This window comes from Falco biarmicus, chromosome 4 (assembly GCF_023638135.1).
Source record: "Falco biarmicus isolate bFalBia1 chromosome 4, bFalBia1.pri, whole genome shotgun sequence".
Classification (NCBI taxonomy): Eukaryota; Metazoa; Chordata; class Aves; order Falconiformes; family Falconidae; genus Falco; species Falco biarmicus.
Window position 1 is genome coordinate 90,642,849 of NC_079291.1, and position 15,506 is coordinate 90,658,354.

Here is a 15,506-nt window from a genome sequence, read left to right on the forward strand (position 1 = left end):
ATTCAAAATACACCACTTGAAAAGCTTACAGCTCTGCCCTTACATTATTCGAGGTACCTTTGACCATACAAAACCCATGCAGTCTGTCAGTGCTGAGAGAACACAGCTCAGGAGCCAGAGCAAACCCAAATCAACTGCTCTGTTACAGCCTAAAGACGACATTTCAGTGGCTGCCAGTCCTGAGCAGTTTCTGCTGGAGACTAATTGCCACCAACTAGCTCAAGCTCTCCTCTTACCCTGTCTTAATCTAAAAGCAACACAGATAGCCTCAGCAGGCTATACGGTGTGTGGGAACAATAGGTTTTGGTCACATTTCTGGAAACAGTTCCATCATCACAAAAAATTAACACATGAATTCGTGCAAATGCAACCTAATTACCTCTTTTTTCTTGTGTTCATTTTCACCTTGCACTCCATCCATAGTCTCATCAGGACCCTGGCCTTTGTATACCCAAAGCTCTGATTTTTCCACAATCGACCTCAGTTGGTCCAAATCTTGTTTTATCTGCTTGTAGTTGTCAACATCTTGGCTGGTAACAAGCAGTTGAACCTTACATGAATGCAATATGTTAGTTGCACAAAAGGATTGGTTTTAGCTGCAATACACACATTCAGATGAGAAACAACACTCTTAATGCACACACATACCTGCTTAAAAGCTTGAAGGACTTCTTGTCTCTGACTGAAGTGCCGGAAGAGCAGCTGAAGTGCTCCAGACACCAGGGGAGGATAATCGTGCATTGTCAAATGCAACAAAACTCTGAGAAACGTTCTGCCACCATGATCATCCAAATCCAGTGGCGTATTCTCCTCACTGAAAACAGAGTGTAGGAGTTAACTAGCATATGGGACTGATGTCCCTGCAGGTTCCTAAGTCCAGTCAGCAGTGGCAGGACATCTGCTCTCTTACTTTTAAATAAAAGGGTAATTCATCACACCAAGTGCTATCTTAAGACACACATGGGTTTCTGGTGTACTGCCTAATAGGGAGGCTATTCCAGAATCTCATTAGTCATGGCTCACTAAGCTTACATTAACCAATTTACATTTTTCAGGATCATACTATACCAAAATATCTGTCCCTCTGTCAGCCTCACCCTACTGCTCAAATAGTTCTTGCCCATTCCCGGCACTAACCTTCCTCGCCATTTATGAAATAAAATCCTCAGTAGCCAGGTTGCAATGCTAATTATGTCAAGCACTTGAAATGATTCTCTTTCCCCTGCACCTCTTTTCTGAGCATGAGCAATTCATGTTGTGGTTTGTTGGTGGTTTTTTGTTTTTGTTGTTGTTTTTTTTCCCCCTATGAGCCCCTCCTGAATCTTTTCCATATTCTACTTCCAACTTCCATTGAAAACTCTGGTTATTAATTCTATAAGCAAATCTCACTCTCCCTTTCTGCCTTCATTTAAGAAATCAGTTATCTTAGGTTTACAGAAAACAACTGCAGCTCTGAGCAGCTTAGGGACAAGCTCAAGTACTTGGAGGCTGCAGCTGACTTGCTGTCTTGTGGTTTAAGAAAGGATATAAGCTGCTCCAGAAGGAAGGCAGGCAAGGAAAGTATAGTTTGCTTGGCTCTGTCATGCATACAACTGGAAAGGAGACTGTAGCAAGTGTCAGTCTCCTCTCCCAAGTAACAAGTGACAGGACAAGAGGAAATGGCCTCAAGCTGCACCAAGCGAGGTTTAGGTTGGGTATTAGGAAAAATTTCTTCACCAAAAGGGTGATTAAGCACTGGAACAGTCTACCCAGGGAAGCGGTGGGGTCACCATCCCTGGAGGTATTTAAAGGATGTGTAGATGTGGTGCTTAGACCATGGCTTAGCGCAGTGCTGGGTTAATTGTTGGACCCGATCTTAAAAGGTCTTTTCCAACCTAAACAATTCTATGATTCTGTGTGCAAAAAAATTACAGAAATCCAAAAATTCAAAACCAAGATGACTAAAGATGACTACATATACATGTATCTCAGCAGAAGTCCTAATCCTTGCCTACATTAACTTTTCCACCTAAGATTTTACTGCAGCATTCCACTTGGATGCGCTAATCCCTCCAGCATGGCTTTCACCCACACAGCCTTCTCATGAAGACCCTTCTGCCTGAAGGATGCCTGTGTCCCTTATCTGGGGCTTTAAAATGCTGCATGAAAGGCATTTCAGGAAAACGAAGCCTAGGCAACTGTGGCAGCTGTTTCCAACCTTTTCCCAGTTACCACCTCACTTTCAACTGCAATCCCCACTCCTTGGGAGTCCGGAGGCCTGCAGCCTGGGAACTCCTGAGATACTCCTTGATTAGCACTAGTGAAGAGGTACTTTCCTTCCACCAAAGATCCCCTCAGCTTGTTCTTCAATATGTTCAAAGTCTAGGGCTCCTGTGAAAACAAACAAGACACATACATGTCAGAGTTGCACCAAAGATGTTTTTGCAGCCTAAAAACATTTTAAACAGCAAGTGGTGATGTAAGTGTGAGCAAGGGGGTCATAACAAGCTGAAAGGAACGCTGAGAGATTAGTGAAGCAACCTGCTAACATAACACATTAAATTAACCTGTTCTCAGCTCACAGATCAAATTCCATGATAATTTCAGCAACATCCAGGCCTGTTCCTCTCCTGCCTATTTTCAGATTGCAGCAGCATCACTCCAGGACACTGATGGGACCTGGTGTCATTCAGAGGGGTCATCCACAAGAAATGACAAATCACATCCTTGGGAAGTTCTAAATCAATTCAGCAATGACAGCAATACCCCTATGGCTCAACAGACAAAAAGGTCTTTGCATTTTTCAGTGTAAGGTACATATTATCACATAGGCAATGACCAGTATTATCAAGTCAGAAAAATGGTAAAACAGACTTGGAGCTCTCAGTGTTTCATGAAGACCTGCAAAGGGAAATGGAAAGAGAGCATGGACATTTCACATCCTTGCAAAAAATGTTTACCTCTTCTTCCCAAGTTGAGCTCCCAGAAAGAGCTCTTGCTCTCCCCACCAGCCCAGCTTCGAAGGCCTTAGCACCACGGGGGGCTGCCGGACAGACAGCCCAAGGAAAAAGTAAATGCATCCCCTTTGAAGTGAGACAAAAAAAGAATAGTCTCCTCCCTTTGAAGACTTCACATCTAAACCACATTTTCCTTAGCTTTCTCCGTTGCATCTAGTCATACAGTCCCCAAATCGAGGAAAAAAACCTGTTTGATGTCTAATAAGCCCGCTTCTGAAGTCTAGTTATTCCTAAACAGTACGGGTCCTAGCTATAGGACACTTTTCCCCCTGGAAAGTGATACAGCAATTGACAACACCCCATCTAGCCAGCCCGCTAACTACCCTGCTTACAGCTAAGAACACTGGACATGACAAGCTCCTCAACAGCTTACTTTCATATCCCTGTCTAGCAGCACTAACATAGACACCTCCAGATGTCCTGCCTTCCTACAATGCCTTTGGAAAAGAGAAATTTGAGTGAGTCGAGACATCAGGCTGGGGGAAGGGACAAAGGAAATCACGTTACTTTGGGGACCCTTTTCCTTCACCCAGAAATATTAACAGAAAAGATTTCATTTGAGGTTGACGATAGATCACACATGATAGTGGGTTTTTTTCAAGTTTTCTTTAAAGAAAGCATCTCAGGCTCTTGGTCACACTTAACACACGGAAACAAGTAGGAGGAAGTACAAATAAATCCTGGGGTTTCTTTGGAGTACATGGAAATGATCCCTACTCCATTATTCCCACTGCTAACAGAGTACTCTGCTTCAGTGGGGCCACTCATATGCCAAAGCAAGAACCTGAATCAGTTATCCAATTAGCACCTTTGAGATTCAAGAGTCTTCTCAAACCCACACAAACTCATTCTTTGCAAAATAACTAACCTGGTACGTTAGCTGGCATTTCTTGACTACTGCTTCCAGTGGGTGATTCAGACATCTGGGCATTGCTTTCATCAAATTCATGTTTAAATATACAAAGTAGGCAGGAGATTCTGTAGTCCAATCTCACATTCAAAATAAACTGATGAGAGAGAAGTGAAAATGTTGAAATAACCTGCCTGTTTTCAGCTTATGTACAATTTACACATAATGCAGTGCTACCAACATGCAAGACCAACATAGTAAAGATGTGGATTTAATGTAGAAAAGAGGTACAAAAATGTTTTCTTAAAAATCCCCCAAATTCAGCAATTTTTTTCAGTGATTTCAACGAGCATACAAGCACACACAGAACAATAAATGCTTATGAGTAAAAGATTTTGGCAGAGTTTTGATCCCTCGTTACTGCCTGATGCAGGCACCATCACGCCGCCCCCCAGGAAAGGAAAGCAGCACTTGATCTCTGTACTGAAATCAGCAGGAATCTGACAGATCAGCACTGCTGCCGCCCCCCCCCCCCCCCCCCCCCAGTGCTGCCTCCAGGGCCCTGTGGCAGAGGAGCCTCGCAAGCCACAAGTGCAGCATCGCAGCTGCCGCACAACAGCAGCCAGTGCCAGCAAGACCCTCGGCGCAGCAGACACCACCTTCGTGGTGGTCCTCCTCCCTCTTGAAGAAAGAAGTACAATGCGAAGAGCACTCACAGTTCTCTCAGATTTAGGGGAAAATGCTTAATGCCAGTTTTACTAGACCATGGTAACAGGGGGAATACTGGCACACTAAAATATCCCGTTGCATATGCCAGGCCACAAGAGAAGTTCTAGCTTTAACTAAAATTAGCAACGGTGGAAGCGAAGTGAATCAAGCCTCCCCTACGTGCTGCATCTGCTGTTGAGGGGAAGGGCAGAACCTCAACCCCAGCTATGTGCGAAGCCTCCCACGGGGGCACGGGGAAGGTACACTGTAGCTTTCCTGCTGCTTCACATACTTTCGCCCACAAGGCTATTGCAGCCTTCTGGCCTCCATGAACTTGCCCGTGAAGCCACCAAACAGAAAAGGGACTCCTACACCGAGGGAGGGACGATGGATTTCAGTGCAGTAATTCGGCAGTAATACCTAGATCAAGGCAGAGCTGTGGAAATGGAAAAGGCTTTTCTCTTTGTGCCCCAAAGACTTTGGAGTGGACAAGAGAGAAAAGCCAGACAGAGATGGAAAAGACGGCAAGGCTGGCAAACGTGCACACTTAAACATTTCAGGCTGATGGCTGTACGAAGAGGAGTCTCAAGTATCTCCCCCTTCCTTGGGACACTTAACAAGATGGCCCTGCAGACTCAAAGAAATTACTAAGACAGTAAGGTAGAAAATGAGTGCTCCACTTCAGCAAGTCAGCTACTTACAAATCACTGTTAAATATGCAGCTGTCTACCACAAACTCATTTCTTTTAAATTGTTTCAGTAATGGCATAATATTGTCATATGCAAGTTGAGTGCTGCAAGCCTGGAAAAGTCACCCTTGCAGTGCTTTACCAGTTCAAGAAGCACACAGGAGGCAGAAATTAATTAAAAGGCAGCACGGCACTATATTAATGCCTAAAGCCAGCCTGTGATGCTACATCACTTTGTGTTGCTAGTACCTGAAGTATTTCAATGATCTTCAGCTTTGTGTCCATGACCAGGATGTCCTCCTTCTCTGGTTCGCTCTGCTTGACATTACCCTCAGGAGCAGCAGCAAGTGGAGTCATGGGCAAGAACCCACCGCCTCTGAGCACCACCTGGGTCATCAGCTCACCGACTCCGTGGATGGACCTCATCACATTGCTCCCTTCAGAGAGGTAGGTAAACAGGTAAGGTTATGATGGTGTGATGGGACTGCATTAACAGGACAAGGACCCTTCACCTCCTACAAGGAGAAACTGTCTCAACACTAAACAAGGCCAGGCGGACATCTAAATCCCTGGAACAGATGGAAGCCAACAGAAGCACTTGCAGTACTTGCAGAAACCCCCTGCCCTCTCCCTCGGTCATTGTAGGCACGACTCAGGTTTACAACCAAGCCGTGGACAGAAAGAAAAAGATTTTAAACCCACACAGATATTCTGAGATGAAGTAGAAACTATCAAAGAGCGATCTGTTGTGCCAATCATTTTTCAGCCTTACCTTTACTTTCCTCGCCTTTTGCCATCTTGGTAATAGGGAAGATGGTAGTGATGTGCACACAGTCTAATATAGCAAGGAGGATTTTGGTTAGCCTGAGGAGGTCACAGAAGTTGTAGAAACCAAAATATATCAGATTTCTGGCTAAGTTAACAACCTACCAAAATAACAATAATAAAAAGCCCGATTAATACTAAACACTTTGCTACCACAATCAAGTTGTCTTTACACAATGAAAAATTCAAGAACCTGGCTGTGAGTCATATTCTTATCGTAATACCCTGTAATTCCGTAAGACTGTATACTTCTGCATTTTATCAGAAAGTTTTCTACTTGCTACAGATACTGCAATGCTTGGAGTTAACAGTATCTGCAATTTGTATTCTATAGCTACAAATTATACCATTTTTATCTCATTACAGAAAAGGTTAGATAGGTCAAAACTAAAGGGAATGTACCGATGCTTTTTATGGTTTTGTCTTAACCAAAAAAGAAATAAAAAAATCACACATATAAAGCTTAACGCTACCAAGTTATAAAGTTTCACCACTAGTCCTCCACATGCACTGCTTCAAGATCCACACATAATAATATTACATATAATGGGTCTACATTAAATATTTGCATTATCTGAAGTATATTCCCTCAAATACCTTGTGGGTTTTTTAAAAGAAATATCACATTTTTCTTACATTGATGGTTATTTAGGGAATACTATTGCATGGACTTGCTACATTTTACTTGCACAGACTATTTTAACAGGTCAGTAAGTCACAGGACACTGTACCATTCTCTTCATGAGTAATACTGTAAGCTCTAGAGACTATCTGTGCATGCAGACACAGCATTTAGTGTTTGAGACTATTCATTCCAGTAAAGCTTGACTTTGCAATAACACTCAGAGCACAAAAAGTAAACAAGGCTGCTGCAAATCTAAGACATAAGCTCACATTCAGTAACTATTATTTCAAGAACCAACATTGCAAACTAACAGACTTCACTGGGGTTGCTTGCATGAAAAGAGAGGACTACGGTGGGAAGGAGGAGCCTGCTGAGGCTCAGCACTCACTAAATACTTGCCAAACTACCTGGTGTTGAAAAAAGTACCAACATTCCACAAAAAAAAATTAAATAAAAGGATAAAATCAGAACTGGATAACTACCTCAAAAGTGAGCTTATTTTTCTCTTTATCAGAGAAAGGGAACCTCTGACACACCACATCTCTTAAATATTCCTCTACAAATTCCATTGTTTGTGCAAATCTCTCCTTAATTTCATCTTTGGAAGTTCCACTGCTATCATAGCTGAAGAGGAAAAAAAAAACAAAACAAAAAACAAAACAAAACACAAAACTTAGCATGCAAATACACAGGGCTCTTTTCCCCCGATACAATTTTTCACTGGTTTGTCAAAATCTAAGAAAAGTTACAAGCTGTTAAATAATTTATCCAAACGAGGGAGTCAGGAAGCTGACACCATAATTTCCTGGCTTTTGCCATTTTATCCCATATGCTCATTTTGCACTATTTAAAAATGTCTGAGGAAAACAAAAAAAGAGAATTTTGTCCCAATAAATAAAAAAAGAAACCCTTATTATTTTAGTGGAAACAATGACAAGCTATGTACAGCAATAAGGAGAACGGATGTGGCCAACAGATGCTGACTGCAGATGCTATTTTTCCTCCAAATAAAAACAATATATATGCAAAGTAGATATTAATTTTTATTAATACAAATTCTGTTTGTTTCTCAGCATGTGCAGAAAGCATTTGAAAAAGACAGTCCCCACCACCTTCCACTAACTACTTTTGTTTTCCTGTTTGATCACGTATCACTGTTCAGCCTCTGCCAGAGCTGGAGCAATTTGTTTTTCTCTTTTGGCATTTGAAGTTGAATATGATCTACTGTATCTCTCTCAGCAAAGAAAACTAGGCTAGCAAGGAGGAAAGGGAGGGGAAAAACGAGAAACCACTAAACATCAGTACTAATACAAGACTCAAATTCCTAACATTTAACACCCATTTTAAGTGATCATTTTCTCCAACTGAACAAATTGAGTTCTGAGCAGTGAAGTACTATAAATCTTAAGTAATTTGTACTGTACAGAGTTAATACAAGCCTACTGTCAAGGAATCACATCCCCAGTCTAGCTGTGGTTTCGTATAGGTTTTTCACCACTATATCTAAGTATTTTCTACTGGAGGTTAAGGAAAGCGACTGTTTCCAGTGCATTACTTTTTGCAGCGTCTTTCCCCTTGTTTTTGCTTTTGATTGGGCAAGCTACCACACAGACAATCTGCCCTGCAGAGTTGATACTCTAATCAAATAAGGCAGGACGAAAAATAAGATAGTCCTCCCTTGCTTTTGCTCCCCAGGGCTAGGTCACTTGTCACATCACCCAAATCAGAGACAGACCATCACTGTGATCACTCTGCATTTTGGAGATAAAACCCCACGGCCTCACAGCTTCCACCACGCACACACAGGAAGGTTATTTTGTTGTCAGGAAGGTTCTGTCCAGCAAACAGTACAGGCATGAAACTAGGGGTTTGAATACATTATGGTTGGGGATTTTTAAACAGAAACAGTCTAAATAATGCATGAGTTTAGGATTGATCTGGTTTTGTTTTAGTAATCAAGAGTGATGTAATTTCCTTTCCCACACCATTCCAGCAAGTACTTACTCATCAATAGCAATTTCAGAAGGTATTTCAGACCACAGGCGAGCATACTTCACTGGTGTTACTTGTTCTTGGGGGTCACGATCAACATGCATATGAAGCATTAGCCGGCAGAAAGATGCTCTCAGATCATATGGCAAGTTTTCATCAGACATGCAACGGAGAATGAGGTCCACATCCAGCTGGCCAGATATTTCATTTATGGCCAAGTACTGTCGATCAAGGCACATTCTAGCAAAGAGGTTTAGCTGGTATCTTCAGGGGAAAAAATAAAAAAAAAAAATACATCAACAGCTTACACTTTAATTTTCAGAAATGTCCACTGGGTACAGTACTGATATACTCTTACGTATTAACAGAATGATTCTTTTATTTTCAGTAATATAGCCAATACTTACTATGGGAAGAACAACATACTTATCAAACACTACTAAAAGGTGACAGTGGAAAAATAGAATAAAAGGAGTCATCGTATTTGCCTGAGAGTTTCATAGAATTAAGTAACACTGTTTATGAAAGCTACAGAAGGATCCAAGGAATACTTAAGGCAGCTCAGCCTAAATACTGTAGAAGACTAAACAATTTTTACTGATGCTGAAGCCACAATTGTTCACTGAGGCAACAACATAGATGGACTACAGAATCATTAAAAATTAGGTACCTGATCAAACAGCTGCTGAGCTCTGCTCCCTCCAGTGAAAGAATTGGTAGAGAAAAACTAAATTTAACTCCTAAACTTTTCAGTCCATAAACTGAAAGCAAGCAACTGGCATTTAAGTCATGCACATCCAACAGACTGACAATCAACCTTTAGTCACAAAGCACATGTCCAATATTCATGAGCATTCAGACAGGCTTGTGTTGAATAGCGTCAGCTTGAGGTTTCCTAAAGAAACGAACATTTAATTGAAAGCATGTTCCTTTTCATTCTCAGCACCCCTCGTGGGAATTTGACCAAATTGTATCCTAAACCCTTGTTCTAAGCACATTCATGAGTCTACAATGTAGACTAAAATTAATTAATGCTATCAGTTTTAATTAAAAACAAGCGCAAGAAAAATCTATTTTGAAAGCATATACAAATTTTTAAAATATATACAAGAGGTCTCCTTCTGAGCTTAGTCCTACAATAGGCTCAAATAAAAACATGTATTAAGAAGTCTACTGCAAGACCCATTTCAATGGAAGAGGTAGTGCAAAGTATGATAGCTATTAAAAAAAATATCTAGTTGTACTTTCTGTATCACCACAACTGAGTCCATCAAAGTACTCATAGAAGTTTATAACCCAGACACAGGAATTTGGTCTGGGCTGAAACCTGATCTTACACTATGCCAAGAACTTGGTGTCTTGTCAAGTCATCTGGAAACATCGCTTCACATTAGAAACTGCTAAAAGCATAGCTTAAGCCGTACAAAAGAGCACTGCACATCAATCAAACCGTTTTCATAACTTCATACATTGTTCTGCCGAGAACTACAGGATCACTAAAGGCTTTCAGCTTAGAGAGCAATTTAGAAGGCAGGGAGAACAGTGACCTCTTTAAATTCAAAAGCAAAGCCATCTGCATGGTCAAATCCTGTTCTTCCTGCAAGCAGCTGTTCACCCCAACTACGCCTGAATACAGGTAACCTAAAGGGTTAACATACAGGCTCCCCCAGAACACACATATGGGGAACTCAGGCAGAAATCCAGGCGTTAATGCTGTGCAAATTTGAGGCACTCTAAACCTCAATTACATTTTTTCTTTTTAATCAGTTTAAACTTGCTCATGCAGATAACAGCACCCTGGCTGTGTCCGAAGCAGCGTGGCCAGCAGGAGAGGGCAGCGCCCGTCCCCCTGTGCTGGGCGCTGGTGCGGCCGCCCCTCGGAGCCGGGGCTCAGGTTTGGGCCCCTCAGCCCCAGCCAGACCCTGAGGGGCTGGAGCGTGTCCAGAGCCGGGCAGGGGCTGGGGCACAAGGCTGGGGGGGGGCGGGGGGAGCTGGGGGGGTTCAGCCTGGAGAGGAAGGGCTGGGGGGGCTGATCGCTCTCTGCAGATGCCCCACAGCGGGGTAGGGGTGTGTGTGTGTGTCCGTCTCTTCTCCCAGGTGACAAGCAGCAAGACAGGAGGGAACAGCCTCAAGTTACTCTTGGGATGTTTCGATTAGATATTAGGAAAAATTTCTTCACCAAGAGGGTGGTCAAGCACTGGCACACGTTGTCCAGGGAGGTGGTGGGGGTCCCAACCCCGGGGGTATTTAAAAAGACGTGTATATGTGGCGCTTAGGGACAAGGGTTAGCAGTGGGCTTTGGCATGCTGGGTTAACGGTTGGACTCTATGATCTGAAAGATCTTTTCCAACCTAAACGATCCTATGATTCTATAATTGAACTTCTCACCACAAATAACTTTGTGCTTTTAGTTCTCATTCCAAAGGGACTTCATCCAAGATTCCAACAGCTATTTTGTCCACGAAACCAGCATCCTTTCCCCCAGACCAGCTACAGCCTATATACCAAAGGCTTCTCCCGGCAGCCTTAACGGACTTTGCTAGCCAACTACTGCACGTGCTGTTAACCTGTAGTAGCTGAGCACGTCCCGATCTTCCTTCTGCCCTTCCTTAGCATCTTGAGCCAACTCTCTGATACTCTTACTGCGGATCTCCTTGTTACTGTCTCTCCAGAACAACCACACTTCTTCCTCATCTTCTCCAACTTCCAAAGCATTTTCTCCACTTGCCACTTCTTCAAACTCAAATCGAGAGAGGACCAGCCTGCCAGAAGGAAGTTAGGTTATATTGCAAACTGCCAAGACCCACGCAGATCTTTTAGAGCATTTCTTTTAAGACACTTGCTAAAATGTACTGGTGATACAAAAGTAATTAACTTTATGATCTCATCTGCATTCAGAAAACACAAATTTTAACTTGCAACTGTGCAAAGTAAAAGTGGAGTATCTTACTCTTTCAGCAATAGTGGTCTACTACATAAATTTTCTGTGTTTTGATAATAAAAGCATTAGGTTAGAATGAATTTAGATTATGAGCTTTCCACTCAGCCTTTAAAAAAGTCAGTATTTCAGCTCCATTCAATTGATGATGATAAAGAAAGAAGGAAGTTAAAGGCATGTCTAACTGACTTTCAAAAACACCTTTACAGGAAAACTGGTTCAAAGGCCTTTCAACAGACTAAGAAAGGATTTGATAAAACAAAAATTATCTCAAAATCAGTTAGTTCTTTTTCCCATAAATGCCAGGTGGATGAGAATTTTTTTTTGATTACGTGCCAAAATAACTAGAAACAAATCAGCTACTGAAACTAAAAAAGCTTGGGGACTTTTAGCTTTTCAGGAAAAAAAAAGATCATACATATGAAAAAAAGACAAATTAAACACACCAGAGTAATAACAAATAAGTGATGTAACAACTTTAAGTGCTGGTGGAAATAAACACAGTTTTACAATTTCACGAGAAGAATTAAATGCGCAAGAAAACTCTCTTCCATTTTGTTTTAAATACCACCTGACTAAGATCTGCTTCCCGTCTACAGTACCTTGTTTATGGTAACTATGCCATGTTCTTCATATCAAATAAACCCATCTTTATGACAGACGGTTGGGATGTGGTGCCTGCTGTGGGTACCTGCAATGGCAGGGCAGTGCTGAGGGCTGGGGACCAGACTCCTCACCGCAGCAGCAGCAACGGGCGAGCACCAGCCCCTGCCGCGCCGCAGGCTGAGCTCGGTGGGCACAGCCAGGAAGCACGCGCTCGCTTCCGGCAGCTGATGGAGCAAAGTCTGAAGCCCAGAGCAGGATCAGGCCCACGGGACCCTGCGCACCTTCCTGCAGTCTGTCTACTTTGATCAAGCCTGAGATATCTTGAAAGATTCCTCTGGCTGCAGGACTGAGAATGCATATGGCAGGTGTCTGCTGTCACCAATACCCATCTCCTGTGTATCTGAAGAGGACCCCACACATACTCAATTGCTTTCTCTAGACGTGCCAGCAGTGCTCTCAGCTTTGAATCACCTTCCTTCTGTTTCACGCTAGGAAAACCATCTTTAAAGGCATTAACTTACTTGGTTTCAATGAGAATGTCTGCATTTGCTGGATTCAGCACAGCTTTACAAATCAGCTCCTGTGTCACTGGAATAGACTTGTTCATGGAAACGCACAGATCCGAGAGGTAATCCAAAAACCTGTTGGAAAACGTGCGCCAAAAGGGTATCAATCATTGTTGAGATCTAGACTGAAGCAATCTACATCTCAGAAAGAAAACATTCAGAGCTCCATTTTAACATTGCAGAGCGAGACGGTTGCCTGAGGGGGAAGCTATAGCGTGTGCCAAAATAGAAGTGAACTAGCTGTGGTTCCTTACTAGCAAGTTGGCAGGTACAGATTTTTCTCAGAAGGTTAACAGGAAAAGGGTAATCATACATTCAAAAAATGCAGATCTCACCTGGGCTCCCTATTTTTCCTCACGAGACTAACAAACGTGTCGATCTCAGCAGCTGTGATATGCTTCTCCAAGAGCTTGCGATTGTTATGAAGCAGTGCTGTAATAGTGTCCTCGGCCAAAACATCGTAGCCAATTTGCTTCTGCATGAAGCCAAACTGCTTTGCAATGTATTCCTTCAAAACACAGAGGGAAGGAGGAAGGTGTTGCAATTAATCCACAGAACTTAAGAAAATGATTGATGACAGAAAACAGTTAGATGTTTGTCAATATCAACGTGCCAAGAAGCAAACTCAACTAGATTCAAATTGTTCTTTTGAAAGAAAGCAAGTGATGACACAACCTTAACCTCTCGCCCTCCCCAGCTAGAAACCACACCAAGGCATTTATCCTTATCTGGTAAGAGTCTTTTTTTAATAATTGCAACAAAAAACGAACAGCCTTAATTCACAGGCCAACTTTCAGTGGAGCTTATAGAGTGCAATAGTGAAGACAATCTTCCAATTCACCTGGATTTGACAGTTAGCAATTCCATGGTTTTCTTAAATTCCCCTTAGAACTGGTACCAATTACACCGCGTATAGTGTCTGGTAGAGATGAAAAATGCCAGATAGAGTAAAACTGAGCAATTCAAAAGTCTCTTGCTGACTGCACAACCACAGCACAGCAGAGTTTAATTAATGGGACACAGCTTTTATTTTTGGGGAGCACGGGAACAATGTTAGTGCCATTGAAATCTAAAGATGTATTTCAAACCTGATTCTTTCTGTAATCCTGCTGAGAGTGTCTCAGGACTCGGTAGCAAAGCCGACATATGTGTCTGAAAGGAGCATGACGCTGGTCTCCGAGCTCCTCCAGCCGCAACATCGGGCCATCACCACTGTCTGTAAATGGTGCTTGCAACAACTTGAAAATCTATGGATTTATTAAAAAACAAAGACAAAATCCCATGAGACACTGCCTTCACCTGATTAAAATAAGTGTAAAAGTTATTAAAATAAGTGTAAAAGTGTCAGAGTCTTTAAATTTCTAAAAGGTGCATCAGAAATACAATATAGTTCTCAAGTTTCATGGCCACAGAGTAGGCTGGACAGAAGATATTGTTGATGACCTTTATTTAACACCACATTCTGCAATTTTTTCTTATAGCAACGTAAAGCCTACAGTCTACCACCAACAGCCTGCTAAAAGCTAGAAACTCAAAGGATCTTTTGGTCCCAATAATTTGGCCAGGTTCTCTTTTTCTCACAACCCTTCCTGTAGACAGAGTTTAGAAAAAAATGCAGCCTACCTGCTTTAGAATATTCTGTTCTCTCATCAGTTTTTGCCGTTCCCTATTAGGTTTAGAAAATACCACTTCAAGGACATCTTGGCCAGAGTTAGTTCCACCAGTAACAAAGTAGACCAAATCCTCCAACAATTTGGTAACAGATCTATAGGAAAGCCAGAGGTTGTTAATACAAGAATACAAATTCTAACTGTTAAAAGAACAATGTCAGTGTAAGTTTACATAGATTTCAAAATGCTAAGTTAAAAAAAAAAAGATCAATTAGAGACTGACTCAGATGCTCAATAAAGCACAAAGGTTTGTACAGAACTTAAAATTAGGAACTAACGCTCCCTATTGCTGTAGCCTCACCGTCTAATAGCTAGAACACAACAGCAGTGCAACAGTGATACCACTTTATGGTAACTATACACTCGCCAAGTTATACTTGGCAGTTACGATAATCTCTCGCAAGGCCAGATAAAATACATCAGCTATAGAAGCACATGGGCCCTTACGCGGTCTTACACAGCCGACTCTGCGCTCTTATTGTGTGGCCACGTACTTTTCACAGACATGGTCAGAGGATTTGCAAGAAGTCATATGTTCAGTCTTCACAAGATGGATTATGAATTCCCACACTCAATTTGCAAAGCCCATCAAAAAGGTATGCTGTGGATTATTCCTCCAAGTTCACAACAACAGTTCTCATGCTCTCACTTCACAGAGCAACGAGGAGGGCTTGACAGAACCGGCTTGAGAACCTCCACTATGGACACGTCAACAATAAACTATCAGCTTTTATTTTGTTTTAAATCTCATCAAGGAGGAAACAAAATCCCTCTTCCGAAGATACCATACATAGATTAAATTTTCCAAGAAACGGTTACTGAGTAAAGGAAACTACATTATCTGAACCAAATTCTTGTTTCCTTACCTTCTTTCATTCTGGGTTATTGTTCCCTTTTCCAACTTGCCAGCAATGGAACCTAAAACCTTACTTGCATCATTTGCAAAATCCAAGTCCCGAACCTCTGCAGGGGAAACTGGTACTATAGCAAAAGCTTCTTTGTCCTCTTTCACTGGAGAGGTACCAATCTGAAACCCAGAGA

The 15,506-nt window shown here is 42.0% G+C and overlaps 1 protein-coding gene across 15 annotated transcripts in view; it reads right to left on the reverse strand.

Annotated features, from left to right (window-relative positions):
• The window catches only part of ITPR1 (inositol 1,4,5-trisphosphate receptor type 1), a 183,626-nt gene that overhangs the window by 96,850 nt on the left and 71,270 nt on the right, over window positions 1–15,506 (reverse strand). For 9 of the 15 annotated variants that reach the window (XM_056337552.1, XM_056337556.1, XM_056337555.1 and 6 more), the window contains 14 exons: window positions 15,332–15,492; window positions 14,419–14,560; window positions 13,884–14,042; window positions 13,131–13,303; window positions 12,751–12,870; window positions 11,253–11,447; window positions 8,698–8,949; window positions 7,176–7,317; window positions 6,016–6,169; window positions 5,493–5,680; window positions 3,865–4,003; window positions 2,316–2,370; window positions 649–814; window positions 380–550 (listed from right to left, as the gene is read on the reverse strand). In XM_056337552.1, the coding sequence (XP_056193527.1) occupies window positions 380–550; window positions 649–814; window positions 2,316–2,370; window positions 3,865–4,003; window positions 5,493–5,680; window positions 6,016–6,169; window positions 7,176–7,317; window positions 8,698–8,949; window positions 11,253–11,447; window positions 12,751–12,870; window positions 13,131–13,303; window positions 13,884–14,042; window positions 14,419–14,560; window positions 15,332–15,492 (2,217 nt within the window). Of the gene's footprint in view, window positions 1–379; window positions 551–648; window positions 815–2,311; window positions 2,371–3,864; window positions 4,004–5,492; window positions 5,681–6,015; window positions 6,170–7,175; window positions 7,318–8,697; window positions 8,950–11,252; window positions 11,448–12,750; window positions 12,871–13,130; window positions 13,304–13,883; window positions 14,043–14,418; window positions 14,561–15,331; window positions 15,493–15,506 lie in introns of all 15 variants that reach the window. The other 6 variants (XM_056337551.1, XM_056337558.1, XM_056337563.1 and 3 more) reach the window with 1 other exon arrangement.